Below are 26,945 nucleotides of genomic sequence, written 5' to 3'. Positions count from 1 at the left end.
CATCTGGATGGTGGGAATACTGTACAATGACGTGCTACTGTGTTCTTCCACCCAACTTCCCCACTGGCGGCATGGAGAAGTCAGCCATGATGAGAATGTTTACTTACCACTGAAACCAGTAAACGCTGCAACTCAGGGTTTGACTTTTTTGGTGTGTGTTTATCTAGACTTAAGAAAGTAATAGAGAAAATATTTATGATGCAGCCTTAATTTAAAAGTGTGCCATGACTGTAGCCATTGCACTATGAATAGCACAAAAATTGAGGCAGTGTTCTAGAATTCAAAAACGTGTATGACTCAGCAGATGTGGCTCACGCCATTGATGAGTGAGTGACATTCTGACGCATACATCTTCACTGTTCCACTTTCATCTTACTAGTTAACACAAATGAACATGTTAGCCACCATCTATGTTGGAGCTGCACTGATTTATCAACTGTCACCATATGTCAATTACAGATGCAAGACTTTAGCAAAAATGAACCAGAACATTCTGTGAGTTTCAATTAAATATATGGAATTTCAAAACAGAGTACTATATATATACTTTAAAGATTTTATTTATTTATTTTTTAGAGAGGGGAAGGGAGGGAGACAGAGAGGGAGAGAAACATCAATGTATGGTTGCCTCTCATGCACCCCCCCCCCCACTGGGGGCCTGGTCCACAACCCAGGCATGTGCCCTGACTGGGAATCCAACCAGTGACCCTTTGATTCTCAGGCTGGCACTCAACCACTGAGCCACACCAGCCAGGGGAGAGTACTATATAGTTTATTATTTGTAAATTATATTCTTTATATCAGTGAAGTTTATGATAAATACATACACACACGTACACACCCCCCATATATGTATACATCCCCTTTGGAGAGCTGGCTGTCAAACATTTATCAAAGCACCACTGGGTGTATCCCACATGCAACCTCCACGTCCCTCATGAGTCCTCTGCTCACACCCCTCAGTGTGGGCACCGCTGATGGCACTCCCACCCACTGCAGCACTGCTGATTGCTGTGTTGGGGAAGAAGGTCATAGTAAGACACACTGGCTGTCAAAGGCTCTCCTGGAAGTGACTTGCTCTGCACTGCTCACATTCCATTGACCAAAGCAGGTCACATGGCCATGCACACCTACTTTAAATGGTGCAAGAAGTATGATCCTATCATGTGCCTGGAAGGAGAAAAAGTAAAACTGGGGTATTGGTGAAAAGGCTTAGTGACCGTGACCATCACAACATAGCACTGAGGTACTTGTTGTCTGCCCCCCCGCCCCCACACTTGAATGAATGTTCCATGAGAGAGAGTTGTTTTGTTTGCTGCGATATCCTGGGCACCTTCAAGATTCTCAACAAATACTTACTGAGGGAATCTGAGAGGAAACTAGCCTGAAAGTGGAAGACCCTGGAAGCAAGTCTTCATGGATTAATGAAGAAAGTTATCATTGAATGATTTCTCCAAATCTTGATAACCAATGTGTTTTTGTCACCTCCTCCAGACCCACCATGCAGCTGGAATTATGTGGCACAGGAAATCACATACATGAATATGGCTCTGTGCACTGATTAGAAAGGGCCCTGGGGCCAGTGAAAGGACCAGTCCTGGAATGAATGCAGACACCACCACAGTAGAAGGCTCTCCTGCCCAGGCCACGAGTAGGGTGAGGCACATGGGACACAAAAGTTGTCACTCAGATTTGTGCAGGTACAGGGTGGGCCCTGAGAGGAGCCCTCCTTACATTTTGGTCCCTAGGAGTCTCACACACCTTGCCCTCGTCCTTGTGGCCAGGTCTCTTCCAAGAACTCTCAATTCATAGTTTAATAGATAGTTCCAACTCTATCCATTGCTTCTTCCTAAAGACAGCTGGACAGAAGCATACATTAGAGAATTTTGAGCTGAGGCCAAGTTTTTTTTCACTCTGACTAGCTTAGTCTTTGACTCCAGGGTGGCTCAGTTAAGGCTCTAAGGCCATCTGTTCACACCCTCACTGTGGGGTGTGTGATAGGGAGAGGCATCACATAGTCCAGAATAAGCCTCATGCGTCTGCCTCCGTGTTGGACCTTGGAGCTCAGGTGCAGATTGTGATTATAATTGGGTAGGACGCTGTTACACACCTGGGATGCCAATATCATTAACTCTCATTTGTTCAGGACCTACTATGTGCCAGGAAAGTTCTACACTGGCTTTCAGATACATTGCTTCAATCAGTAACCAGTACCTCAACTCAATTAGCTTGATAGTTCCAGTTTGTCAAAAGAGGAAACTGAGTATCGGGGAGATTACGTAATTCTTCCCAGGAAGTGGCAGATTCAGGATTTCCATTAAATCTTTTTAAATCTGATATCTGGTCCTCTATCAACCTGAGAGAAAAATTAGAAAACATCATTCAGGCAATATTAACCCAAGGCACTGGGTTTAACCAACCTTGTTCACAGGTCAAGAAAAAAATGCAGGCATTTCCACATTTGATTCAGGTGACAGACTTTCAATGAATCGAAATAAATTCCAGTTTGACCATAACAGCTATTTTTTCTTTCAATTTTTATTGAACACAAGTATTCTGACAGAATGCAAAGTCAAAATTCTCAGTTAGTACTCAGTATTTACACCAGTGAGAATGGAAACAAAGGTGGTCTCGATGTTTCACTTGGTAAAAAGTTTATAACAAGAGAGAAGGCCCCCAAAGTTGGGAATGCTGGGTAGGGATGTTAATGGAGGTCTGAAACCACCATCCAGACAGACAGCCTAGAGTGAAAACCTGGGACTTGGAAGGCTCCATAAAAAAGTGTGAAAATAGAGTCCCACTTCAAAAGCTGCACTATGTACACTACGCCCGTCAGTGTGAGGAGACCCATGTGTGGCACTTGAGTGCCCCTCCAGCAGAACTTGGCCATGCCGGTGTTATGTGAATACATATGTATGGCGCATACACATATAGACACATAGACATTGGAAACTGGTAGAATTGATCCCCCCTTCAAAAAAATTAAAAGAGAAAAACTATAAGCTTTTATCTCTTAACATAAAAGAATATCTTGAAAATAAAGTGACTCCCTCTTTGATTTTAGAGAAAGCATTGCTCTGTCTTATTTTATTTGTTTAAGGAAAGGAAAGCTCACGCATGCAGAGACAAATCTATATATGATGGGAGAGAGGCTGACCAAAAGGTGGGAAGTCTTGGGTTCCAGTAATGGTGGAGTCAGGCTTCTGGGTGGAGGGGGGCAGTCTACTGTCCTGGGCCAGGTTATCTGAGGTTGACTATACCTCTTTCTCTTCCTAAGTATTAGAACAAAAATCAGTTTGTTTGCCTAACCACAACCGCTCTAAAGGAAATGCACAGTCTCCATGAGGTATAGTGTGGGCTTGGCCTAGGTACTCAAAGCCATTAACATCACAAGATGAAGGACTGATACCACTGACAACCTGGTGAGAGGAAGAGCCCACCACTCCCTGCTGGATCCTCCCGTCGGACACCCTGGAGCTCCCGTTCTGCTGTGTGCTCTATGGACTGTCTTCAGGTTCTTGTTCCTGAGGGTCTCTGCATCCGAACTGTAGACTTTGTGCAAGCCCTAGGGTCACAGGGGCTAGAGCAGTGTGGACTGGGATCCTCCATTTCCATCCCCAGGAGATGAGAAAATGCAAAATAACCCCACATTTAGCAAATGACAAGACCATTATTTTTCACAGTTTGGAATTATAATCTAGCATATTGCCACTGATCAGATTGCAGAAGTGTCAGAACTTGGGGAGTGTGGCCCGCAGGTTGGACTCAGGGGCAGTATTGCCACCCTCACCTCTTGCTGTTTGTACCTTCAGAAAGGAGCACATGCTGAGCCCTGATTTCTGTTTACTTAGCATCATCTTCATCATCATAATCATTTTTATTCATTTTCATTGTTTCAAGGCTTCAATTCCTTTTGAGTAATTTTTGTTTCCTGAATATTTTTTCTGAACTATCTGCTATACCTTCCACAACCAAACTATGTTGAAGTTTTATTTCAATACTATGACAAAAACACGTTTCACACTAATATATTCACGCATCCACAGTGCACAAGCTTGCAGTTCTAAAGTAGAATGAGAAAAAAAAAGCAAAATTTCTATACAAAGGGCTGGCTTTTCCCTTCTCCCCCCTCCCATCCCCCTTAAAGTTTCTGTATTTTTCCCCCACTTTGTTTCCAATCCAGGAAAGTCGTGTTATGACTCCAGACAACAGGTTGGCTTTTTTTCTCTTTTGTTTCTACAGACGTTGCCTAAGTGAACAGAAGGCCGATGTTACTTTACTTCAACAGATTTCCAAAAAAAGACACTAATTCCCTGAAGCACACATGCTCTTCCGCTCAAATCTAGATTCTGGGCTCAAAAAGAAGTTGTATGTATATATTTTATTTGGCTTTCTATAAGAAGGGGATGTTTGGGGTAAAAACGTGTGTTCACCAAGACCAGCCCCAACTATACAATCTTCTCTGCTTCATTCAACAAAGCCTAAGGAATCCTTCAACAGGAAGGACAGGAAGCCCGGGAGCAGATCCTTTGTCACAGGTACAGGCAGGTGGTGGCTAATCAGAAAGTGGCCTAACCCCTAAGGAAACACCAAAAAACCCCAAGAACCAAAAAGCAAAACCATTCCAGAACGAGATGGATTTTCACCTGAGTTGGACTCAGGCAAAAATTTCAAATCAGAAGAGGGGGCGCGCCACTGTAAACAATTATACTGTGTGAAGCCGTCCTGTGCCAGAGCAAGCCTGTGCCGGTCCTGCCCACCTCTGGGCGGTGCTTGTAACTTTAAAAAAAAAAAAAGGCAGCTATTTTACATGGACATTTAAACACAATTGAAGTTAAACATTTGTCAACTTGTAAACACTGGAAAGCAAAGTTGGCAGAAAGGAAAAAAAAGAACAAAAAGAAAAGGAAAGAAAAAAGAAATCTGAATACTGCAAATTGAGATCTACCCCCAGAAGCTGCGATTTGGCATTTGGCCTACAAAACAGGAGTCTACGTGGGAACTGAATTCAGCTAGAAAGGGTGACACACTTTGCATACCGAACAAATACAAAGTGAACAGAAATTATAACTTATTTGTGAGGTTTTGCAGAGTTCAAACTCGACTGAAAGTATAAAAATAAACTTGGACTTTGTTCATTCGGTTAGTCTTAGTGCCTGGAAGTGTTTCTCTGAAACTGGTCTGTGCCAACTGGGCAACACCAAGTGTAGTCTTCCTAAACCTAGATTTTTTTCTGAGCTTCCTAGATTCTTAATTTGGGGTCCTTTTGTTTGATTTTTAAATGGTTTCAGGGAACGGAGTGTCCTAGTTTGGCTGTGGGTTTAATCTCTTTGTCTCATTTTCTTACAAGTGAGTGTGCAACAAAGGAACCCTTTCTATAAACCTACAAAAAGGAGATCCTATGTTTATCTGCTTAGTTTTCCTTTTTAAAGGCAAAAGACACTAGAGGAATGAGATGTGTGTGTGTGTGTGTGTGTGTGTGTGTGCGCGCGCGCGCGCGCGCGCGCACGCACGCGTGTGTGATATTGGAAATGCTCTGGTGAAGCTGTTGTGTCACTTTTTATTTTGATCTTTGCTCGTCCCTCGTCACCCATCATGCTTTGCTCTCGCTCTCCTTTGTCTGTGTGGCGTCGTTGGGGACGGTCTTGACTTCGGCTGGCGCTGGCTTCGTTTCTGTCTCCTGGCACTCCGACTTTGCTTCTACAGGGCGCTTCCTGCAGAGAATTGGGAAAAGAGTGCTGAGACCACGTCTGGGGGAACTTGCCCTTTGACCAGCTCCTCTGGAGGGGCTCCAGTTAGAGCAGTGGCCTCCAGCCTTGGCTGCTTGTCACAATTACCTAGGAGCTCTAAGAACCACTGATGTTGGCCCATACCCCAGAACTGGTCTGGATGGGTGACTTTAAAAGTGCCCAAGTGATTCTAACATGCAGGCAAAGTTGAGAGACACTAAATTGGAGGGATGAGACCTTTCCCGTTCTAGCCCAAATGTGATGCCAGAGCCTAGATCTTTATCTGGGGTGGTGGAAGGGGGTAGCAGAAGCAGACTTTCCTTCCCCTGATGGGCTGCACTACCAGTAGCTCAGCCTGGTATACAGGAGGTGGGCTGGGCTGGGCTCCCTAGCACTGTTTCCAGGGGGCCCTTCAGCAAACCACCGGCTCTTGCATGTCTGCACCCCAACCTGCTCCACCCACCCTACCCTGTGGTAGGTATTTCGTGGTGATACCTTTGTGGCTTGCCTGAGCAGGGTGAGAAAATGCTCTTTGTTCCTGGGAGTCTGGAGAGAGGCCAGAGTAGGCTTCAAGCTACAGGGGAAGTGAGTAGGGGTCATGGGTCAAGTGGGCAAGGCTATCAGAGTCCTTTTCCTTCCTGAGATCAAAGCACCTGGTGAGGGGCCCCTTGTAGCTCTTGCTCACAGTACCATAGCTCACCTGGCATTAGCTTCAGGAGCATCTATATAAACCTCTCTCTGACTCTGCCTCAGTTCCAGGAGCCAGAGTCTGATCTAAGGATACATAGGGCAGGCTCAGACCCAAGCCACAAATAGTGCCACTGCATTTTGGCATCACATTAAAAAAAAACTGTAAGCTTAAGGACCTTCCCTTGAACTTGAGGACCAGTCATTTGATACTTGGGAGTTCTGAGACCTCCCAGCCACTCAAGGGCAGGAGAAGCAAGGTGTGTGTGTGTGTGTGTGTGTGTGTGTGTGTGTGTGTGCGGGCATCTGGGTAGGAGTGTGCAGGGTGCCTCTGGACTGCATTTTCTCCCCATGCAGAGCAGCCTCTCTGCTTCCTGCAGAACAGGGCTGTTCTTGTGAGGGCACAGCCTGGCCCTGAATAACACACTGACTGCCTGTGGGCTGCAGGGTGGCCAATAAGGGCACCTTGGTCTCCTTAGCTCACTTCCCAAATTATGCTCATCAGTGCCCTGACTGCAAGGGTTCCCGAGGGAAAACAGACGCCACTGCTAGGACGATGAGGATGAAACATAATTAGCATGGCCTAATTAGTGAGCAGGAGGCTGCTTGCAGGGGCCTGCTGTGCATGTCTGTTTTCTCTGCCTTATCCCAGCCCTTTGGTTGACAGTCGCCTTAGAGAAGCCCTGGGTTAGGCGGTGGACACATCTAACAAGGAGGACACAGCACAGCACAAATGCACACCACCACGGACACAACCCGACGAGAGCAGACAAAGAGAGGCCGTACTCGGTCTTTGCTGGTGCAGGCGGAACAGAGATGTCTGCAGTGGAAGGAGCAAGCTCAGGGGCTTGTCCACTGGCCCCAGCGGCGGGAGCAGGAGAGCCCAGGGCTGCAAAAACATCCTTTGCAAGGTCAATATCTGGGGTCTTGAAGTTCCCTTCGTCCATTTTAAAGTCCTCGCCCTGGGCAGCGTTTGTGGCGCTGACGGAGGCAGCCTCACTCTTCGGGCTAGTGGGGACCGTGGCTGCCTCAATCGGGCTCTTCACAGCGCCAGGCTGGGTGGGCTCGGGGTCCGGGCCTTTGGTGCTGGGAGTCTCCTGCTTGACCTGGGGGCCTTCTGTGGCAGGGGCAGCTGCTGCTGCTAGGGGACTGGCTGCTCCAGCTGAGGTGGGGGCTGGAGCAGGGGCTGGCTTACTCACTGGAGGGGCCTTGGAGGCCTCCCCAGCACTGGCAGGGGCACTCGGGCTGAGCACAGCCCCCTGGTTAGCCAGGACACTAGATGACAAATTGCTGGCCGCAGGAGCTGAGGTTGGGGTATCACTCAGGTCAACAAGGGGGGCCACCTTGGGAGCTGAAGCTGGGGATGGGGAGGAGGTGGCGACACCGGGCCCCTTGGAAGGGGTGGCCTGGCTGGCAGGCACAGAATTTGAGTCAGGTGTGGCTGTGATTGGAGGGGCAATGCTGGAAGTCAGGGTTGTGGTCTCACTGGTGGGGCTGTTCTGAGCAGTGGCAAAGGTTTCGGTGATAGTGTCAGAGTTAGCGGTGACGGTGGTGACAGAAGGCAGCATGTCCTCGACAGTGGCTGTGGTGTCAGCAGGCAGCCTGTGGGGAGGACAGGAAGTAGAAGAGAATAGACAATGAAGCTGAGACAAGACAGAGAAGCAGTGGGGGAAGGGCTGAAGCCAAGGAGGGGCCGTGGGCAAGGCATGCAGTGACGCACAGGCATGGACACAGGCCCACAAAAAAACGAGGACGTGAGAGGAAGCACACGCCCAGGCGGGCAGAAGAGGACACAGGAAACGACAGAGAACTCGGCAGTCGTCTAAAGGGGACCTGCTGGCCCTTTCTCCCTGATGACTCCCTCCACTTCTCTGCACAGGACTCCCTGCCAGGGCTGTTCTGATTCCTGCCTGCATCTCGACTTGAGGAGAGGCAGCCTTCAGTTCAGTGTGCACCACTGCAGGAGACCTAAGTCCCCAAGGAATCGGCTGGGCTGTCCCGCTGTGCTCCATGGGGAAAGTCGGGAGTAAGGCTGGGAAAGTCGGGAGTAAGGCAGAAGACGAGTATTCCATATGGCCCCTAAGAACCATGGGTTCTCCAGCCATAGATTTTGTGCTTCTATTAAACTCCATTGGCTTCAAACCCGTAGTACCCATGATAGCCAGGCAGTCAGTACAACCACAGCCAGATGTCATTTCTGACTGAGGGTCCCTGAGGCTTCTGAGCATAGGAGGGCCAGAGAGCTTTACCAGGTCCCCAGGTTCCCTTACTCTTCTGGGAAGAATGCAGATGACATTTCTGGATTCTTGGAAGTCCTAAACAGAATTTGCTAAACTTCTCAAAGCTCAGTCTCTCTCAGTGAAGTTTCGCCCCCTTAAGCCATCTCCAGATATGTGTGGTAACAGGGCTTAGGGATCCCATTTATGCAAGAAACACCCACAACTTCCCTAATACAACCAAGAATTCCTTCTGTCTAGGGAAAGACTGGAGCCTGGCATTTCTCAGCCAAGGTCCCAGAACTCTGGCCTGCAGTGCTAGGCTGGGAGCTGTGGGCGAGAAGCATGGGAGGTGTGGGCAGGTGAGAGGTAGCCACAGAGGCATGAGCCCCTTCCCACCACATACTCGGGCTCTGTGAGTGGCGTGGTCTCATTGGGTTCTGTGTGCTTCCCTCCGTCGTGGTTTGGGGTCCGCTCCTCCTCCGTTCGCACTTCCACGATGGGCTCCTTTGACTCATCTTTCCTGCAGAGAGAGTTCGGCTGGTTCAATCCCGGGGAGCTGGGGGAGGGGAGGGCTCCCAGGGAAGCAATCTATAGTTCAGGCACCTAGGCCTGGCCCACAGTGGGCAGGTGGCCTTCAGAGCCAGGCTCAAGTGCCTCGCCCCAAGTCCCCACTCTTGCTTGCTGTGTGACCTTGAGTGTCTGATTTGCTTTCCCTTGTCTTCATTTTCTCATCTGTAAAATGGGCCAAATAACAGGATGTACCTCACTTAACAATTAGGAACATTAACTGAAATAATGTATGTAAAGTGTTTAGCACAGTGCCTGGCACAGATAAATGCTAAAATAGTTTGTATTTATACACATGCAAGCATATGCACGTATATGTACCAGTATGTGTGTGTATATGCACATATTCTGCCTGGCACATGGTAGTGCTAAACACTTCTTCCCCCGTTCTGCCCCTTCTCACCTTGAGCCAGCTCAGCCCAGTGACGGTCTACAAAGGCTCTTGCTACCTGGCTCAGGATCCATTTCTCCAGAGATCCTGGAGGGGACAGCATCTGGATTGCCAGCTCAGGAGGACAGAAATGTTTATCTGTTTTGTTCATCGCTGTATCCTAGTGTCTGGGAATAGCGCCTTGCCCCTAGTAGTTTCTCAACAAATATTTATTGAGTGACTTATGAATGGTTGAATGAATGAGAGCAAGCAAGTGTGCTTCTCAAATGCTGGCCCCTCCACTCAACCCCGCACCTCCCCAGCCTTAGCTCCAAAAATGCCCTCATTTTGACTTAGGTAGGGATTTTCAAACTTCCATGAAATTCTAATATAGTAGTTGGAGTTGAGCCCAAGAGTCTGCTTTTAAAACAGGGATCCCCTCAAAGACCTTTGAGAAACATTTCTCTAATGCTTGTTTTCCCTTGGGGTTCCCAAGTGGAGGAACTACTGAGGTAGCTCAGCTAAGGGGCCCTGGCTGGGGCAGGTCTGCACTCACGAGAAGGCGGCTTTGCCCTCCTCCATGTCCTTGCCCTTGGCTCCAGGCCCGGCCTTTCCACACAGGTTGACGGCGATACACATGAGCAGGCCACACTTGTTCAGAAAGTAGCAGGTGATGTCGACAACCACCAGGAGCAGGACAAAGATGACAATGAGGATGCCCACGATGGCCCCGGTGCTCAGACCTGCGGTGGGACTGCCATTGGCTTGAGTGGGAGGGAGAAAGAGGGATGGCTGGTGGTTAGCACGCTGAGCTGACATGCTGACCACTGGACCCTGCAGAGCAATAGCCTGTGAGGGTTGGGTAGGGCCCACAGGACAAAGCTATGGCATTTGTGTTCAGAGTGATACCTTCTCTGGTATTATATGTGTTGAGACAAAAGAGTCTCTTTATGTCTTCAAGAGGAAGGTATGGCAACCTTGTCAGGAGGAGAGTGGGGACTGGGAGATGGGTCTCCGTCTCTGCTCTGAACTTGTGAGCCTCCCCGAGGACTACCCTTAGCTGTATCCCCGTGAGCCCTGGGAGCAGGCGGGTATGCAGTGCTCACTGCTTTCAGGCCTGGCTGTGGCTCCTGCGTAGCAGTCAGAGACACGGTCCCAAATGAGGTGGCAGAGGGTTCCCCAGGCTTCCTTTGGGCGTGTGATGATGTCAGGCACAACAGGAGTCCCAATGTGCTACCCCACGTCCACTCCCCTCTTTAGCAACAGCTCCAGAGGACCTGACGTGGGGTAAATATGGCTTCATGGTTTATCCATTTGCACTGCATCCAGAAGCCATTTACTTTGGAGATATGGAGGCCTCCCCAGTTTTTGTGGGTTAGGTGAAAGGTCTAGGAATACTCACCATCTGGGAGCTCAGGCATGTTTGGATCAGACTTTGGGAAAACCAGCAGACTCATCCTGTGATACTCACCTTCAGGGACTCAGGACAAATACGCACCAAAGAGGGACACACATTCTCCCATCCGAGCGGCTCCCAGCACCCCCGGCCTGACTGGCTACACTGTGAATGACTAAGCCTCTGTGTCTTAGCCCCTTGCTGTCCACTTAAAATCCCCCAGGGCCCTGGCTACTGATGGTATCACAGGAGGACCCCAGGCTCAGCTCCCTTCAGCTGCCTCCAGTGACTGATGCCATTTGCTCCAGGTGGACCCTCTGACCTACAGGGGACTCCCACCAGTGTGTGGGAGACAAATGCTTGTGCTGCAGGCAGAAGAACCCATGCAGAGCTCCATCCCTAAACCCATGTGGAAATAGCGATCCCACACTGGAATGGGGGCACTTTTGCTTTGCTTTTCTTCTGGAAGAAGAAAATTCCAGAACGGACATCTCCACCCCACCACCAGACCTTGTCTGAAGCTTTTGGTGTCCTCAGGACTGGGAATCACTCAGGTCTGTTGATGGGAGGCAGGCCCTGCGGCCATACCTGGGTCTCACTATGCCTTTGCTAAGAACCAGGCCAGGCCCCGTGGCCTTCCAGCACATGCACACCAGATAACAGAACATGTAACCCGAGGTAACAGATGTCACAGACGGGCCACACATTCTTCTTTCTATCATGCAGCGTGTGTCCCTGGGCCCTGTCTCCCCACTGCTCCTTGTTTCAAGTTTCACTTCCTGGTATGGGCGACAAGCGTAGCATGACAGACATGAGCACTCACTCCACCTAGAGCACAGATGGGACTCAACTGGAGACCCCCAGGCTCTCAAATATGTTTGGACCCTATGGGACCTTGGTCTTGCTTCCTGGCCTCTCCTCTTCAGGTCTGTCCCTGGGCCCTTCCAAACCTGCACTGGAGGTCCCAGCCTGTCCCCTGGAAAGGCCCCAAGGCTGCAAAGGGCTCTGTGCTCTGAGGACCCAGCTTCAGCTACTCTGTCTCTGGGCTTTGAGAGCAGAAAACTGGCCCCTGGTCCCTACTGTCAGCTAGAGTGGGTTTTATCCCTAGCAGGTACTAAACCAGAACAAAGCCATCCATTCTATTTCCCCATTTCTCACACTTTCCGCCCCAAAAGCAAAGAAATGCAAGCCTTCCTGATGTGCAGAATCCCTGAATAGGGAAGAAGTTAATCAGCTTTGGGCTTTCTCTCCACCCCTGACACAGGGCTGCAAACCACTGCAGTCTCCCAATACCAGTGCCCCATAGGTACTGAGTGCCTGCTTCGAAGGAGAAATCACAGTACTCTTGTGTGTGTGTGTGTTTGGGGGGGGGGTATGTATTTTTGGACTCAATGGCACTCACTCTACATTCTGAGGTTTAAATGTATGTATGGATTAGGGGACTAATTGTATCCCTAAGAGGAAAAAATCTACCAGAAAGCTGCCCTCTGGGTGAAAACAAATCAACAGAGGCGTCTAGCTTGTGTTCTGGACTCAGCAGATGCCGCGGGAGGGCTGCTCTGCTTCAGACAGCCCAAACCAGCTGCACATTCAGGGGAGGGCCAGGGGGGCCAGGAAGGTGACTCTGACTGTGGCAAGAAGCAAAAAGCAGGGCAGCAATCTCCTGTTTCATTTGATATAAAATCTGTTCTTCTGGCCTAAAGGCCCTACACATACTGTGGACTCTCCCCCTCTTCCCACCACTGTAATTCTTGGCACTTACCCACACCTTCTCTGTGGTCCAAATGGCTGAGTCTTTGCTTTACCTGCTGAACATACTGGGCTGTTCCTGCCTCAGGCCCTTCTGATCCCTAACCTGAAACGCTCTGTCTCTGTCATCCCCTGGGTAGCTCTTTGTCCTATAAACCTCAGCTTAAAAGTCACCCACTCCCATCTCTTATCTACTCAGGCACTTCTACTCTAAATCTGTCACATTACCTGTTTTATTCTCTTCTTACCTCTATTTACTATTTTCTGTTCATTTACATGTGCCCTCTAGAATGTCCTAGTAGGTACCCTGTCTGTCTGTTGTCTCCTCAGCATTTAGGAACACCAGACATATAGGAGATGTTCAAAAGAACATTTATAAATGAAAGGGTGTTTAGCCAGGAGGGGAAATGCTATCACCAGATATTTATATATGTGTTGTGAGAAGGAAGAGTGGTCTTATTTGGTTTCATCAGTGGATGAAAACTGTGGGGTGAGGAGCGGATTTCAGCTCCACATGAGAAAGAACAAGCAAACAGAGGCATTCAAACATGGCATGATCTGCCCAGGCAGGCGAGCTCCCTGGTGCTGGAGGTGCTCAAGCAGAGGCTGCACACCCCTTGGTGGGCAGACTGCAGTGCTCTGGATGAGGTTCCTGCACCAGGTGGGGCCCAGAATAGCGAATGTCTTCGAGTCTTCTTCAACCATATGAGCCTGTCATTGCACAGCGATGTCCTACGGTGCCCAGTACATGCTACACGGTCCCCTGTGCCAGTCTCCTCCAGAGTGTAGACCGAGAAGGACTTCCTCCTGGAGAACTAAAATCTTCAAAAGGTCCCATCTTTATTCATTGATTCTCATTCGATTTTATTTTTATAGGAAAAATAAACCTCAGTGTAATGTTTTTCTACCTACAGGAGAATTCCTAGAGTGCTTTGTTAAAAATTTAGGTTCTGGGACTTCCCAATTCCATAGATCAGGATATCTGGAGAGAGGCTCATGCATCAGGATTTGATGGAGCACCCAGGTGACCCTAATGCACCCTAGAGTTGAAGGACCACTGTTTCCAGCTCTCTGTCCCTGCATTACAATGAGTAGCAGCTGTTCCTATGACTCACCACCCAAGGATGAGCTGTGGAGTACCACCTGGTAGCCTTGACCTACTGATGGACTGAATGGACGAAGAGAAGACAAAGACTATCCCCAAAGGAAAAGGAACCATCCAGTTCACCACTCAGAGCCAAGACTTCTAGAGGAAGTTAAGTGTTCCTCAAAAAAGAATGTGTGTAGCCTTCGTAAAAGGAAGTGTAAATAGGGGGAACACCAGGATACAGATGGTAAGGTATTCAAGTCAAAACCACATTCATCATCTCTTGGTGGTTGTTACAGATTTGTTTAGTGCAGATACATTAGAAGGACAAAGGTCATCTCCTGCACTGTATGTGACGCTTTATAAAAGGAAAAAGACAAAGCCTTCTGGGGTCTATCTTTGCATGCTCTTCCTCCTGACCTCCTTTGACAGACTCGCCCGCACACCTGCATGCAAACAGTACTTCTTAACAGCAGTGCCGCCCTGACCTCTGGGGTCAGAGCTGACCAGAGCAGGGATGGTCTGAAGCCAGGGCTGTCCATCTCCTGTTGTTTTTGATGTCGGACAAGTTGTCACTGAATTGGGAACTGCCTTGACCCAAGACTGAGACTTGCACATGCTTACTTTTTCAAGTGCCTCAAAGGAGAATCCAGGTCTCACATTGACAGATGCCTGGTGCTCCTGAGTCACTGTGCCACGGGAGCTCAGCACAGCAGAAGTGCCCCCTCAGGCCTATGACTCCCAGGACGGAGGAGCTGGGTGCTGGTTCATACACAAACCTCTGAAACGTCTGCTTGTTCTGGCCAGAAATCTGCTAACTAGAAAGCTGGTGTTGGGGGCTTTTGGGAAATGTCCACCTAAGTGTGATTATAAACAGAGCAGGGCTGGTGAATGAGAACTTTCTCTCAGATTCTCTTGATCACAAGGTCACTGTGCAGCCTCTGTTACGGAGTTTTAAAGAGACCTCTTAACTGGGAGGTCTTGCTACAGATTTGTTGTATATTTGGTGGCCTAGAGTGTGCCCCTGGCCCCAAAGTGACCACTTCCTGGTTCTACAAAGGCATTTTCCCCTTCCCCTGTCTGCTGGGGACTAGGAAAGTCCAAAGAGGCAGTGACCCACAACAGCTGCTAGGACAGCTGAGAAAAACGCTTTGTTCCTCATTAGGAAAGGAAAGCATTGCCTTTGCCAGAGCACCACTCAGCAGGCTTCAGATCTGGGGTACAATTTCAATGGCCCTCTTGGGTAATCAAAGTTATCCAGGTAAATGTGAGGTGGAGGGAAAGGACTTTTGACATTTTGTAGGACAGATAACTATCAAATAAAATCAGACACACTGGAGAGTGCACATGAACTGTTATTTTCTTTAATAATGCAAAGGTGTAAACTTCATAAAGGCCTCGCTGATTATCTACACAACAATGTTAGCATTCTTATTAGTAGAAAAACGTGATCCAATCCCGCCGTATAAATATTCCCAAAATAAGCAGAGACACCCTGTGGCGCATGGAGGCTGGGCAGCGCGGGACACAGGGGCAGCGGCAGGGTGGACAGGCAGCGAGTGCGCACTCCTGTGGGGCTTTCTGGGGGTTGCTATTTTAGGGATTCCTGGTGGGGCAGGGGCCACAGGCATGACTGAAAACTCAGTGTCCGTTGGGAGTGTGTGTGTCCTCATACTATGTCTGGAAGGGCATTTCAGCACAGACAGTGGGCTTGTCTGAATGTGGTCGCTGCAATGACCTCAGAGTTGCTTCAGCTGAGGCTGGCCTGGCCTGGGGTATACTGAGGAGACAGGGCTATGTCAGGCCTCCCCTAATTTGGGCAAAATCTCCAAGGAGTTCCTTCAAAAACACTGATGCTGTCCCTCACCTGTGGGTGGGGCAAACCCCTGAGGTGGGTGCTCCTGGATGACTCCTGCCCAAGATGATATCAAGAGCATGCTGGGAGCCAGAAGGACAGTGACAGGTCACCTGCAGGAGGACTGATCTCTTCCCCCCTTACCCTCTCTCCAGCTCTTGCTAACGGACCTGGGATTCCCGCCGCAGGCCTGGAGGCACCACCTGCCTCTGCTCAGTGCTCTGCCTCGGGCCTAAGAACCCCGCTGCTTCTGCAGCCTGGTGTGAGGAGGCAGGGACCCCAGAGCGAGAGGACCAAGTTGGGGCTGGAGGCAGTGGAGGCCGGGCAGAGGCACTACCCTGCCTGAGCTGCTGGGCAGCACTTGGCCTCTGCAGTCCACATCTGAGTCTCTAAACTGTGAGCACGAGGGACTCGGGCAGCTCTGCCCCAGAAACCATGGGATCACTTAGATTCCCAAAGGGAAACCCTCATCTCTGAACATTAAGAAATAGCAATAGAACTAAAAATTAAAGAGACCAAAAAGAACAAAAATCAGACTTCTGTGGAGGTGCTCAGAGATGAGATATGTAGAATGATATGTGACCACAATGGAGGGACGGACTTTTTGTCCAGTAGAAATTCCATTCCCAAGCACACACGGATGTTACGCAGCAGACTCACCCTGAGTCTCTGTGTGGGACTTTTGCAAACACCCTCCACTTGCCCTCCTGGGCACGTGGGGAGGTATACTCCCCATCAACAGAGGTGCAGCTGGCTTTCACCAGATTTAGAAATGTCACTAAAGCCACTGACAAGCGGGGGGTTTGGTGCATTTGGGAATCATGACAGGCTGACTGAGTCCCAGTTTATTAACAGTTCAGGCCAGGCAGTCTGGGAGTGGCCTGTCCCTCCCTTCTGTCCTGTGAACATGTATGGGGAGGGTGCACGGTCATGTCTGGCTCACAGTGGATGCTTGCAACCAGGGGGATTGACTCATGTGATAGCGGGGGTCACTGTTGAACCACAAGCCCCAAGACATGAGGCTCTGTGCTGATCTGCAGCTGTGTGGCAGCTACCACCTGGTCTGGGAGACACAAGCTTGCAAAGCTGACCAGTGTTGGACACATTAAAGGGTCGCTCTGTTCACAGAGCCAACATAGGGTGCTGGTTATACTACCAGGACCACAGCACCTCCCAGAATGTTTGATCAACCCCAGTAAACACCCAACAAATCGAATTTCTTCTGCTGCATGGGCGACTGGTTGACTTAATTTGCCATTGTGTCATCAAAATTTTCACAGTGGTCTGGCTCCCTTACTATGGGCACTGAAGTACAAGCAAAGCCAACTATGTTTTGAGAGGCAGAGGAGCATGGGGTTAGAAGGGGGGCAAGTGGGTATTTTAACAAACTTATGCAAGCTTTAGGTGTACTCAGAAATCTTCCTCTGCTACTTCATTTTCAGGTAAGATAAAAAAAATGCAGTAAATAGCAGATGTTCAAAAATGTCTTTGTAAACCTACCATAATGCTTTAAAAATATACTGTTTAAAGAAAAGAGCTCCCAAATATTTTGTACTGCCACTAAAAGTATGTGTGTATATGTGTGTGATTCCTTATGAAGTGGCATAAAAATAGACATAAATGGTAAAATGTCTGGAGGTCCGGCTTCTCCAATTGCCAAACCTTCCTCTTCCACGTAGAGTGCGTGGTGTCGTGGCTGTTCTTCCAAAGGGGACACTGACTATTCTCATAGGAACTGGGCTTTTCAGAAAATGTAATGTGTGTTCTTAGGTTCCTAACAGAGCAAAAGAAGAGTCACTGCAGAGAAAAGCAATGAGACAAAAGTGTAGGATGCAGAGGAGCCTCCCAAAGTCGCTGCAGGTGTCAAGCAATGGGTCCCCAAAGAGAATGTGGTTGTTTAAAAACAAAGGTGGCAGTGGGTATGTCCCAGTGACGTCCAAGGTGATGTGTGTGACGACAGACACAGGAAGGGGAGGGGGAGGAGAAAAGAGAAGGTAGAGACAGAAACAGAGAAAAAAATAGATAAAAAGAAAAAAATTAGGTCAAATACAGAAAATGCAAGAATCAAAGGTTAATTCAACTTAGTAAATTAAACTGACAAAGATTAGAGAAGAGTTCAGTGCGGTATTATTACCATCAGGCTGGATCGAAGCTCAGCAAGGCCAGAAGCAGCACAGCAGGGTGAATTTAGGGGTTAGGGGTCAGCGAGCAAATGAAATTAAAGTGAGAGAACAGATGCCTCCATAGTAAAATACAAAAGTCTGATTAGGAGAGTGTTACACTTTGACTAAGGTGAGGTCTCTTAGATACAGTCAATGAGCCTACCCCCGGCCTTCTAGTCCCGAGAGCTTTTTACACGTAGCGGCAGAGATGCATTTGATCACTGCAGCATGTATAGCAAACTGTGCATAAGGAGAAGGGGCTACCTTTACAACCATAAATTGAACTCTTTTTCCTGTTGCCCAATCCCCCACCCACAGTGCTATTAAAGAGAATCTAGTTCTGGGCCCCTCACCTTCTACCACCCTGCTGACCATATGAATGCACCTCTTATAAAATTCAGAGGTTTCAGCCTCAGGTCCAAATGCAATGGCTGGCTAAGTCCAACCCAGTGCAGAGCCACCTCCTCTCAGACCTTTGTAGGAGAGCCCTGAGTGCGGTAGGCAGCCCCTCAAACCCTCTCTGGGTTAATGGGCCTCCTGATGATTAACTAGAAGGACTCTGACATTTCCAGAGGGCAGGACTCTGGAGCACAAGGTCTTCCCAGGATTTCTGTACCTGACACACACACTCCCAACTCCTCCAAACCCAGCATGTGAACACAGCAGGTCCAGGCCGCCTGCTGATGGGGATCTCACCTCTGGAAACAAATGCCATTGGGAATCTGTCTCGCTGCAAAGGGGTTACTCAGGCCTCTTACTTCCCCAGCTCCTCAGTGTCCCACAGAGGCCGAAGTGATCTGAACACTCACACCAGACTGTAGATTTCAAGAAAAAAACTGACCAAAGAAGGCCAAGAAAGAAAGGGCAGAGGCTGGTGTGCCCACCTCCATTGGGCATCCCATTATGCAGTCGTGAGAACATTTCTGTAGCCATACCCACTGCCTCACCTTCGACATTCACCATCTCAGCTGTGCCAGCAGTGACACGCTCATCCTGCATGTGCTAAGGGGTCTCCTTGACAATGCAGAGGGCAGGACCAATCGACGCTCTGATATGTGGCTTTAGACCCACCCGCCAACTTCTGGAGGCTCCACATGTCCATCTGACACACACATTCACGCACGACCAACCATTGGGAATCACACACTAATCTCATTTTATTGCTGCTTGAATAACCCACTTTCACACAGACAGCCCTGTTGCAGACAGCCCTCATCCTTTCTGGTCTCTCTTCCACTGGGAGGAACAATAGTGACAGCTGAGCTGAAAGCCCAGGGGAACACCTAACAGGACAGGCAGGTGGGGGCCAAACCCAGACCACCGGGAGATCAGAGCCTCTTCCTACCACACTGGAAGATGGCAGAGGTTATGGCACCCCTCCAACAGGCTGCAGCTATATGGCCTGTGTCCACCTCTCCTGCTAGTGGAGGGCATTTGGCTGGTCTGGCAAAGCAAGAGTGGTGCTGGAGAGCCCTGTTTGCTGTGGCAGATTTGATCAATGAGGTGACCTGCCATCAGCGACCTGGCAAGGTAGCTGAGCCAGAAAGCAGAACTCTCACTTTATTCCTGCACTTGAATTGGTCCTGCATCCCTGAGATGGACCTGCTTCTCCTAGGAGACCTGCTCCCATTATGATCTCTAGCAGACTGGATTGTCTTTCAGGGATGGGATTTTCCAGTATCTACTTTTTCCACTTGTTCTGTTTCAAGTGGTTCAATTTAACCTTTGTGTCAATTGAGAGACCCAGGCAGGTAAGATTTTTAACTAACTAGGCACCATGTCTTCCTTCTCTTGGGATCCCCAAAGAGAAGAGATTTGGACCATGGTTGTGCAGGTAAGCAAGCATCAGATAGAAAGTGCTCAAAAACAGTTATATGGTCCTTGCATGAAAAGTTCGATGGCAGATAAGGTCTCAAAAAGGAAGCTTACTTAACCAGCTTCCAAGGCTTGGCTGGAGCTGGGATTTTTCCCATTTGAAGGTCTCAAGGACTAGCTTAGCATCAGTCCTTCAAGGCCAAATGACACAGGACCTTTTCCCAGGATGCTTGGCCAAGCCTTCCTGCAAGTCCAGTACATCTCAACCCACTGCACAGATAAGTACAAAGCAAAACTAAGCTTTGCATGGGCAACCAATCATGAGGATGGCTGTAAGCAAGCGAGTTTTCAGGGGTTGTTCAGGCACATTAGGAGGTGCAGCACTTGTGCATTAATTCAAAGCGGGAAACTCACAGAAAGCCAGGCACTCATACCTGGGATGGCTGTGGGCTGGGCCGAGGTTCTGAACACAAAGTGAGCAGCCTTGGACTTCCCTTGCTGGTTCTCCGCCACCACGTAGACCTCATACTCAGCATTCCAGTCCAGGGACTTGAGCATGATGTGGTCGCTGCCAGATGGGAGCCTGATCTCTGGTTTCCATTCAGAGGAAAGCTAGGAAAAACCGGCAGGAAGGACACAAGACACAAGGAAACTTTAGATAAAAATGCTGGTAAGACTAGCCAACAGGAAGAACTTAAGGGAGTCAGTAACTATTGGTGCAAAATAATAAAAATAAAAACCAATGATAAGACATGGTATTTATTCTTTACCAGCCTGAAAAGCCCTAAGGATGATGCAGGTCAGGGGGTTAACCTTACATGTTTGCAAATACAAACAGTGGCAGATCCTGGTGAGACATGGGGCCAACCCTTCCATGCCCCATCACCTTCAGGGCATGCAGGGACTCAAGCACCAGCCTTGCCCATTCCCCAAACTACACTCTGGAATACCGAGCCCATATGTATCAGTACATCCTAGAAAAGTAATAAAGCAAACATGTTGCTTGTTTGATTTCAGAATGTTACTCACACTCAGGTGTGTGACTCACCTCCGGGACACAGAAACCCTGCATAGATTCCAGTTTTATTAAAAATAAAAACTACCATTTATCAAGCACCTATTATGTGTCAGGCACTGTATTAAAGGCTTTCCACACATTTTCTCATTATAGCTGACAACAAGCCTGCAAGGGTTTTGTCAGGCCCCTACTAAGCCTGATGACAGGAAAGTGGGAGACAGTCTTGTTTGGGGCCAAGTGCATGTGGCCTCCAAAGCAGGGATCTGTCCTTTTCATAGCAGGGAGCTCAACAAACATCTGTTGAACTGAATTAGATTTTTCTATTCCATGCAATGTAATTTAGTCTCTACAACTGCAGCTGGAGGTCTCAGGTGTAAATTTTGCTGTCAGGTCCAACATTGGGGCACTTAGAGTGCCCACAAGAAAGGTACATTCAGCTTAGCAGAGAACTGCACGGGGAAAAATTTGCAGCTGGAGTTATAGGTGCCCCTTTTTCTCACCAAATACTCTGTCCAGTTATATCCCACACATTCACCAATGAGCATGTTCTGAGTGGGAGTTCATCAAGCCATCTGTAGGTGACCACCTCCTAACACAACAGTGTGGAAGGAAGTTGGCAGAATTCCTGAGAAGTCTTCAGATGGTTTCACAGTTGCTCACTCAGACCCTTTCAGTCTTTGGAGAGGTGTAGGCTGGGCACACAAAAAGTTTTGATCAATGTTTTTACTAAATGATGGGCTTCTCCTTGGAAGAGCAGAACATGCCATCAGTGTCACCCAGAATGTGGTGTAGTCCATGGCTGAGGCTGGAGGAAGAGTTGTCTTAGAGCAAAGCTGTCTTTCCAGGCAAAATGATTTGTATCAGCCAAAGAAAGACCTGCCTTTAGGCAGGTGGCATGGCCATGTCATGGCCATGAGCACTGTGGGGAGATGTTGGTGGGGAATGCTGGCTTCTTCAGTGTGTAGCCAGGAAGGGGACTATACTGTACATTAGCTTGTGAATATGCCACCATGTGGTTCCTTTTCAATTTAAAACAAAGAAATTTAGCTGTCTTTTTCCAATTTCTCTGAAAAGCTTTTTCCTTGACAAACATCATTACAAAAGAGACAACCAGAATATAAAGCAAGTATTTAACAAAGCAATCTTATGTTATATAATACATATTAATATATAGTAATAATAATATTTGGCAAACATTGAGTTTTTGAAGTGGAAGAGAGAGGAAGTTCAAGGTTGTTGAAATCTAACATATCTCAGTGTTTACCTCACTTATCTTTCTAACTCAGACCTACTTGGCAGTGACTCTTCTGGAAACTGACATCTGAAGTGGCCACTTACGGGAGGTATTTCTAGCCCTAGCTAGTGTCTTAGCAGTAATTACTATGTTTACTGTGCAGTATCCAAGTGTCAGGCACATTTCAGGTTCTTGGCATGTTTTATAACTAATCTTTATAACAACCTGATAAGCTATTTGGTTCCCATTTTACAAAAGGAGAAATGGAGATTTTGGAAGATTGGGTGATACATTTGGGTCACACGCTGGTAAGTGGTGAAGCTGGAACTGGATCCCCTGTCTGTCCCGGCCACATCAATGTGACAACAGGCAGAGGCATCCCACCCTACTGTGCTGCCCACTTCCAGTCCTGGCTTCTACTCCACAGTGAGGAAGCCTCTTGGGCACAGCTGCCTCTGGGCTGGGCCTAAGGGAGGTCAGCTGCGGCTCTTCCTCCCATGTCAGCTCTCTCCTGGCTCTGCAATTACGTGGGAAAGGGCTGAGCAGATTGACAGGTCTGTCCACCAGCTGAGAAGCGTGGCCTACAGGGATCGGTACTGTGCTGACTTTCTGTAAGCCTAACAAGGTAAGGGCTCACATTTCACTTCAACAGGGGCTGATCAAAAGGCATAGGGGGAATGAGTCAACTTCCTGGAAAATGCCTTTCTAGGGGGTTGTTTGAAGAAAGACAACTGCTCTGTGGTTCATTGTTTCCTACTGGCAAAATACCCTAGCCATAGACTATTTCCAGTGCTCAGACACTGCCTCTAAATCTCTCAGCAATTGGTTGTGGTTGGCCATGGTCAAGTATCATTCTAAAAACAAAAAGGGAGAGTGTAATTTTCAGTTGGGGGTTGGGGATAAAAGGTGTAAGGATAGCAATCTTAAATGGGTGGTGAGCCAATCAGGAAGAAAAGGCTTAGGGCCAAGTTCATTGTTAGCAAGATTAGAACAGCTCAGGTGGGGGTAAAGAGCAGGTGAGGGAACAAGCCAGTCTCTTCAATCAGACAGACCTGGATTCCCACCCCCACCCCCGGCTGGCCCAGCTGTGTGAGATCAGGCACTTACTGGCTGCCATAAGGCCCTTCCTTCCTTTGTAAAGTGGCAAAGACCTCCTTCATAGGAGTGTTGTGGAGAGAAAATGCTTGTAATCATAGTACCTTGCCTGTAAGGTAGCGATTATTAGGTATCAGTATGTTATTTGCAAAAAGTGCTCGGTAATGGCAAAATAACTTTCTACGAGAGTTCAAAAAGCAGAAAAATCAGTCATGGCATGAGTTTGTCAGCAGAGGGTTTTTTGTTTTTTTTTTCAGTATAGAAGTCTTTTATTTTTTTCCACACTTATCATGCTATGAATTCATAGGGAATGGGTTCCAACAGCTCAGGCCCCTTTCCATTGTCTCTCACAAAGTGTGCTTCTCTGGGTGGAGCAGGCTGACACTTCAGCTGAACCCAGGTACCTTTCTCTTTGGCTTCCTCTTTTTCTGATCATTTTCCTTCACACGTTTTGGGAAGCTATCTCGACTCTTCGAGTGCTTAAAATGCTCAATTCGTACATTAATTCTCTTGGCAAGAATCTTGCCCTTAACTTGTTTGTTTACAGCAATGCCCACTGCATGCTGGATGACATTGTAGACTCTTCCAGTTTTGCCATGGTAACATTTGTGGGGCATTCCTTTCTGAACAGTGCCCATTCCCTTGATATCTACAATGTCACCTTTCTTGTAGATCCGCATGTATGTAGCCAAAGAAAGAAGTCTATGTTTTCTAAAAGGCCTAGAGAACATGTAACGGGTACCTCTCCTCTTTCCCTTTGTGTTAGTCATTTTGGCGAATTACTGGAAGATGGCAGTTCCGGCCAAAAAGAAGCCGGCAGAGGTTTTTAAATGGACCCAGTGTGGTCGTGAACTAAAAGCTGTGCATTAGTGTGGAGATTTAAAACCCTGACCAAGGCCCAAGGCACAGAGTGACAGCACCCCCACCCCTGCCCGAGGCCTGGGCTTTGTGTGTTGTTGCCCCAACAAGGTGGGCGTTGGGGGTGCAGAGGCAGGGGTGACCATGGGGGAAGGAGGCACTCACCGTTCGGTACTTGACCAGGTAGTGCCTGATGGGGGAGCCACCGTCGTCCTGCTTGATCAGGTTCACCTTAATGGAGTTGCCATCCTCTCCCATCTGCCCTTCGAGCTTAGGAGCACTGGGTTCCCCTGAAACAGCCAGTTCATTCAAATGACATTTTCCTCCACAAAATGAGAATCCAGTCCATCAGAGTGGGATGTAGTGATGGAGTGGGGCTGGAGTCTTTTGCTACCTCAGAAATTCAAATGGTTAAAAAGCAGTAAGTAGAAAACTCTGGGTCCTGGTCACATGCCTCAAACTGAGCCTAAACTTAACACATTTTGGGAATGTTTGGGGAAACACCCTCCCTGGAAGTGTACTCCTTTCACCATTCTAGAAATAGGCTGCTTTTTCTCCTGTCTCTCACTGGTGCTTGCATTTTCTTTGAGTTGCTCTGCTCTTACAACTGAAGATTTAACTTTTATAAACTTGATATTTTGAGAAATAGCCTGAAATATGGGAAAATGGAAGCAGTTAAGAAGAAAACTTACATGCATACAATAATCTTTCAAAGCACAGGAAACTTAGATATCCAGTTTCTCCCCTGGATATCTAAGCGGTAAAACTTAGGTTCATTAAAAATAATTTTAGTTTCTGGCTGTAATTAAATAAAGCACAATTTGCCACAGGCAAGCTTCTTATAAGCACCCTGCACTTAGGGCTCAACAGACTAAGAGATGATCCCTGACACCTTGTATTAAGGTAACAATCATTAAAGTCTTTTTCTTAGTGAGGAGAGGGAGAGAAAAAGTGTCTTCAGCATTTCCCAGCAGAAAAAGTTGCTGTTTCCCTTTCCTGGCGGTATGTGCTTAGCTTGTGGTGCTCTGAGTCCAAGATTGAGAGGGAAGATGAGCTTGTATGTGTCAGACTACTAGGGCTGGGATGGCTCTTCAGAGTAAGAAGCCGATTTATTTTTAGAGAAGCTATTTCATTAGTATATGCAGGAAGCAATGGGGTGAGAAAACATCTGATACAAAAAAGTTACAATGAAGATTTAATGCACTTGGGAGCCCTGTACTTCCTGTGGGAGCCATCTGTGAATTGATTTTGTGGCCTCAGATAGAACATTCAGGAGAACCTATTAACCATCACTTGCTAGGTGGGTTGTCCTGGCTCATACTCTGGAACACAGAATCACAGACATGTGACAACAGCCAGAAAAGACTTGTCATTAGGTTTTAGACAAAAGTGTACCTTTGGGCACTTATGAGAAGGCAGCTGGCAGGGCCAGTGCAGCCTACTCTCCTCGTCAGCTACTGTGGGAACCTCAAAATGGCCCTGTGTCCTGCTCTTCCTTTAAGACAGAGAAAAACCAGAGAGAAAGCTAATGGAGAGCCCTGACACTCAGCCTGGGTCCACAGCCAGTGCATCACCTGGGAGCCTGTTAGAAATGCAGACTCTTACCTTAACAAGATCCCATGGTAATCAGTGTGCACATTTAGGCTTGAGAAGTAGCAGTAATGAGCACAAATAAACGCAACAACAGTGAAGATGCATAACCTCAACGTTGTTTTTTTTTTCCTGTAACCAGTAATTAAGGCAAAAGAAAAACCAAGAATAAAAAGATAAAAGGGCTTCAGGCAAAGACTTGCCTTGTTTTTATGCCACTATGTAGCCACTGGTCCAACTGGAAGATATTTAGAAATTTGGTTCATAGTGCCAAGGCATGTGCACTTTTCAAACTCTTTTGGACTGTTTAAATGTCAGACAATAACTCAGTTAGGTCTTATATCACCATAAATGTCCAGTGCTAAGGAGAAACACCAAATGGAGTTTCAGAGTAGGCCAGGTCTGCATAACTCATCAATGCTGAACAAATGGAGATAGGAGAAGCAGTAGAACTTTACAGATTCTATTCTCTGACTGAATTAGGGTGACCAACTCACCCTGGTTAGCTGGGACCTTCCAGGTGTGAGCATACCATGTCCTAGGCCCAGGCAGACCAGGGTGGTTGGGGACCTGAGCCTGAATGGGGATGGACACTCACCATCACAATTTCAGATCCCAGCACTGACATTGTGATGAATGATCTATTTGCCTTAAGAAGGAGGGAAGGAGGGAAGGAGTGGTCCTTGCGACACATGCACGAGCCAAGGACTAGCCCTTCCCCAGCCTTTCCTGCCCTGGAAGAGAAACAGGGATTAATCAAACGGTGCTGCTGTGCTGGCACCGTCCTCACTATTTCCTCTCGGATTGAGCAGTGTGGGTTCCTGGCTGAGTGAACACTGCCTAACACGGGAACCTGCTTCAGGGGAGCATAGATTTGGAAGAGGCGCTTTCTCTGATACTTGTGAAGATCGCTTTACCCTGAATGCTAAGGGAGCCACAGTGGAGCCTAGGGCATCTGTTGCCTTGAACTGGTCACTGCCCCAGGATGGACTATCAGGATCGCCATAGCTATTTTTATAACACTGTAAAAGAACACAAAATATATAACACTCATGCCCTTTTAGGGAAATGAACTCCAAAACCAACAATTTTATGTGTCTAAGGCACAGAGTTGTCCTTTTATTAAACAAAATTGTTTTAAGAAGCTTAGTTATCACAAAAAGTCTTATTTTTGGAAAGGGACCCCAAGTCTCTACAAATACATGAATACATGATTTTTCTGGAATCTCTGTGATTCCAGAGAAACCACTAGAAACAATACCACAGTTAGAACATAGTTGTAACATTGACCAAAGTTAGAATACTCTAATTTGCTATCATTTTATTTGAGTGACAACGATGTTACTCTGATATCTATTACTTTCTTACACAATTTAGAGTTTTTATATCATATTATTCAGGCATGTCATTCAGAGTGATTTAAATATGAATTATTCAACAACTGCATATTGAGTACCTACTAGGTACTAGGTAGGCTATTCGGTTTTGGAGTTTTAAAGGTCAATAAGACAAGG

The 26,945-nt window shown here is 47.7% G+C and overlaps 1 protein-coding gene and 1 pseudogene across 13 annotated transcripts in view; both read right to left on the bottom strand.

Annotated features, from left to right (window-relative positions):
- Window positions 1–2,520: 2,520 nt before the first annotated feature.
- NCAM1 (neural cell adhesion molecule 1) overlaps window positions 2,521–26,945 on the bottom strand; it is a 336,772-nt gene continuing 312,347 nt past the window's right edge. For 6 of the 13 annotated variants that reach the window (XM_045837653.1, XM_045837643.1, XM_045837663.1 and 3 more), the window contains 6 exons: window positions 24,007–24,131; window positions 20,071–20,248; window positions 10,129–10,336; window positions 9,039–9,155; window positions 7,203–8,018; window positions 2,521–5,714 (listed from right to left, as the gene is read on the bottom strand). In XM_045837653.1, coding sequence (XP_045693609.1) covers window positions 5,594–5,714; window positions 7,203–8,018; window positions 9,039–9,155; window positions 10,129–10,336; window positions 20,071–20,248; window positions 24,007–24,131 — 1,565 coding nt within the window. In that variant the 3' untranslated portion in view covers window positions 2,521–5,593. Of the gene's footprint in view, window positions 5,715–7,202; window positions 8,019–9,038; window positions 9,156–10,128; window positions 10,337–15,043; window positions 17,514–20,070; window positions 20,249–24,006; window positions 24,132–26,945 lie in introns of those variants that run through there. The other 7 variants (XM_045837685.1, XM_045837692.1, XM_045837697.1 and 4 more) reach the window with 3 other exon arrangements.
- LOC123817938 lies at window positions 23,272–23,776 on the bottom strand (annotated as a pseudogene).

The sequence above is a fragment of the Phyllostomus hastatus genome, unplaced genomic scaffold (genome assembly GCF_019186645.2).
Source record: "Phyllostomus hastatus isolate PE091 unplaced genomic scaffold, TTU_PhHast_1.1 phas_contig_113, whole genome shotgun sequence".
NCBI classification, from domain to species: Eukaryota; Metazoa; Chordata; class Mammalia; order Chiroptera; family Phyllostomidae; genus Phyllostomus; species Phyllostomus hastatus.
This window is presented reverse-complemented; position numbering and strand designations above follow the sequence as displayed.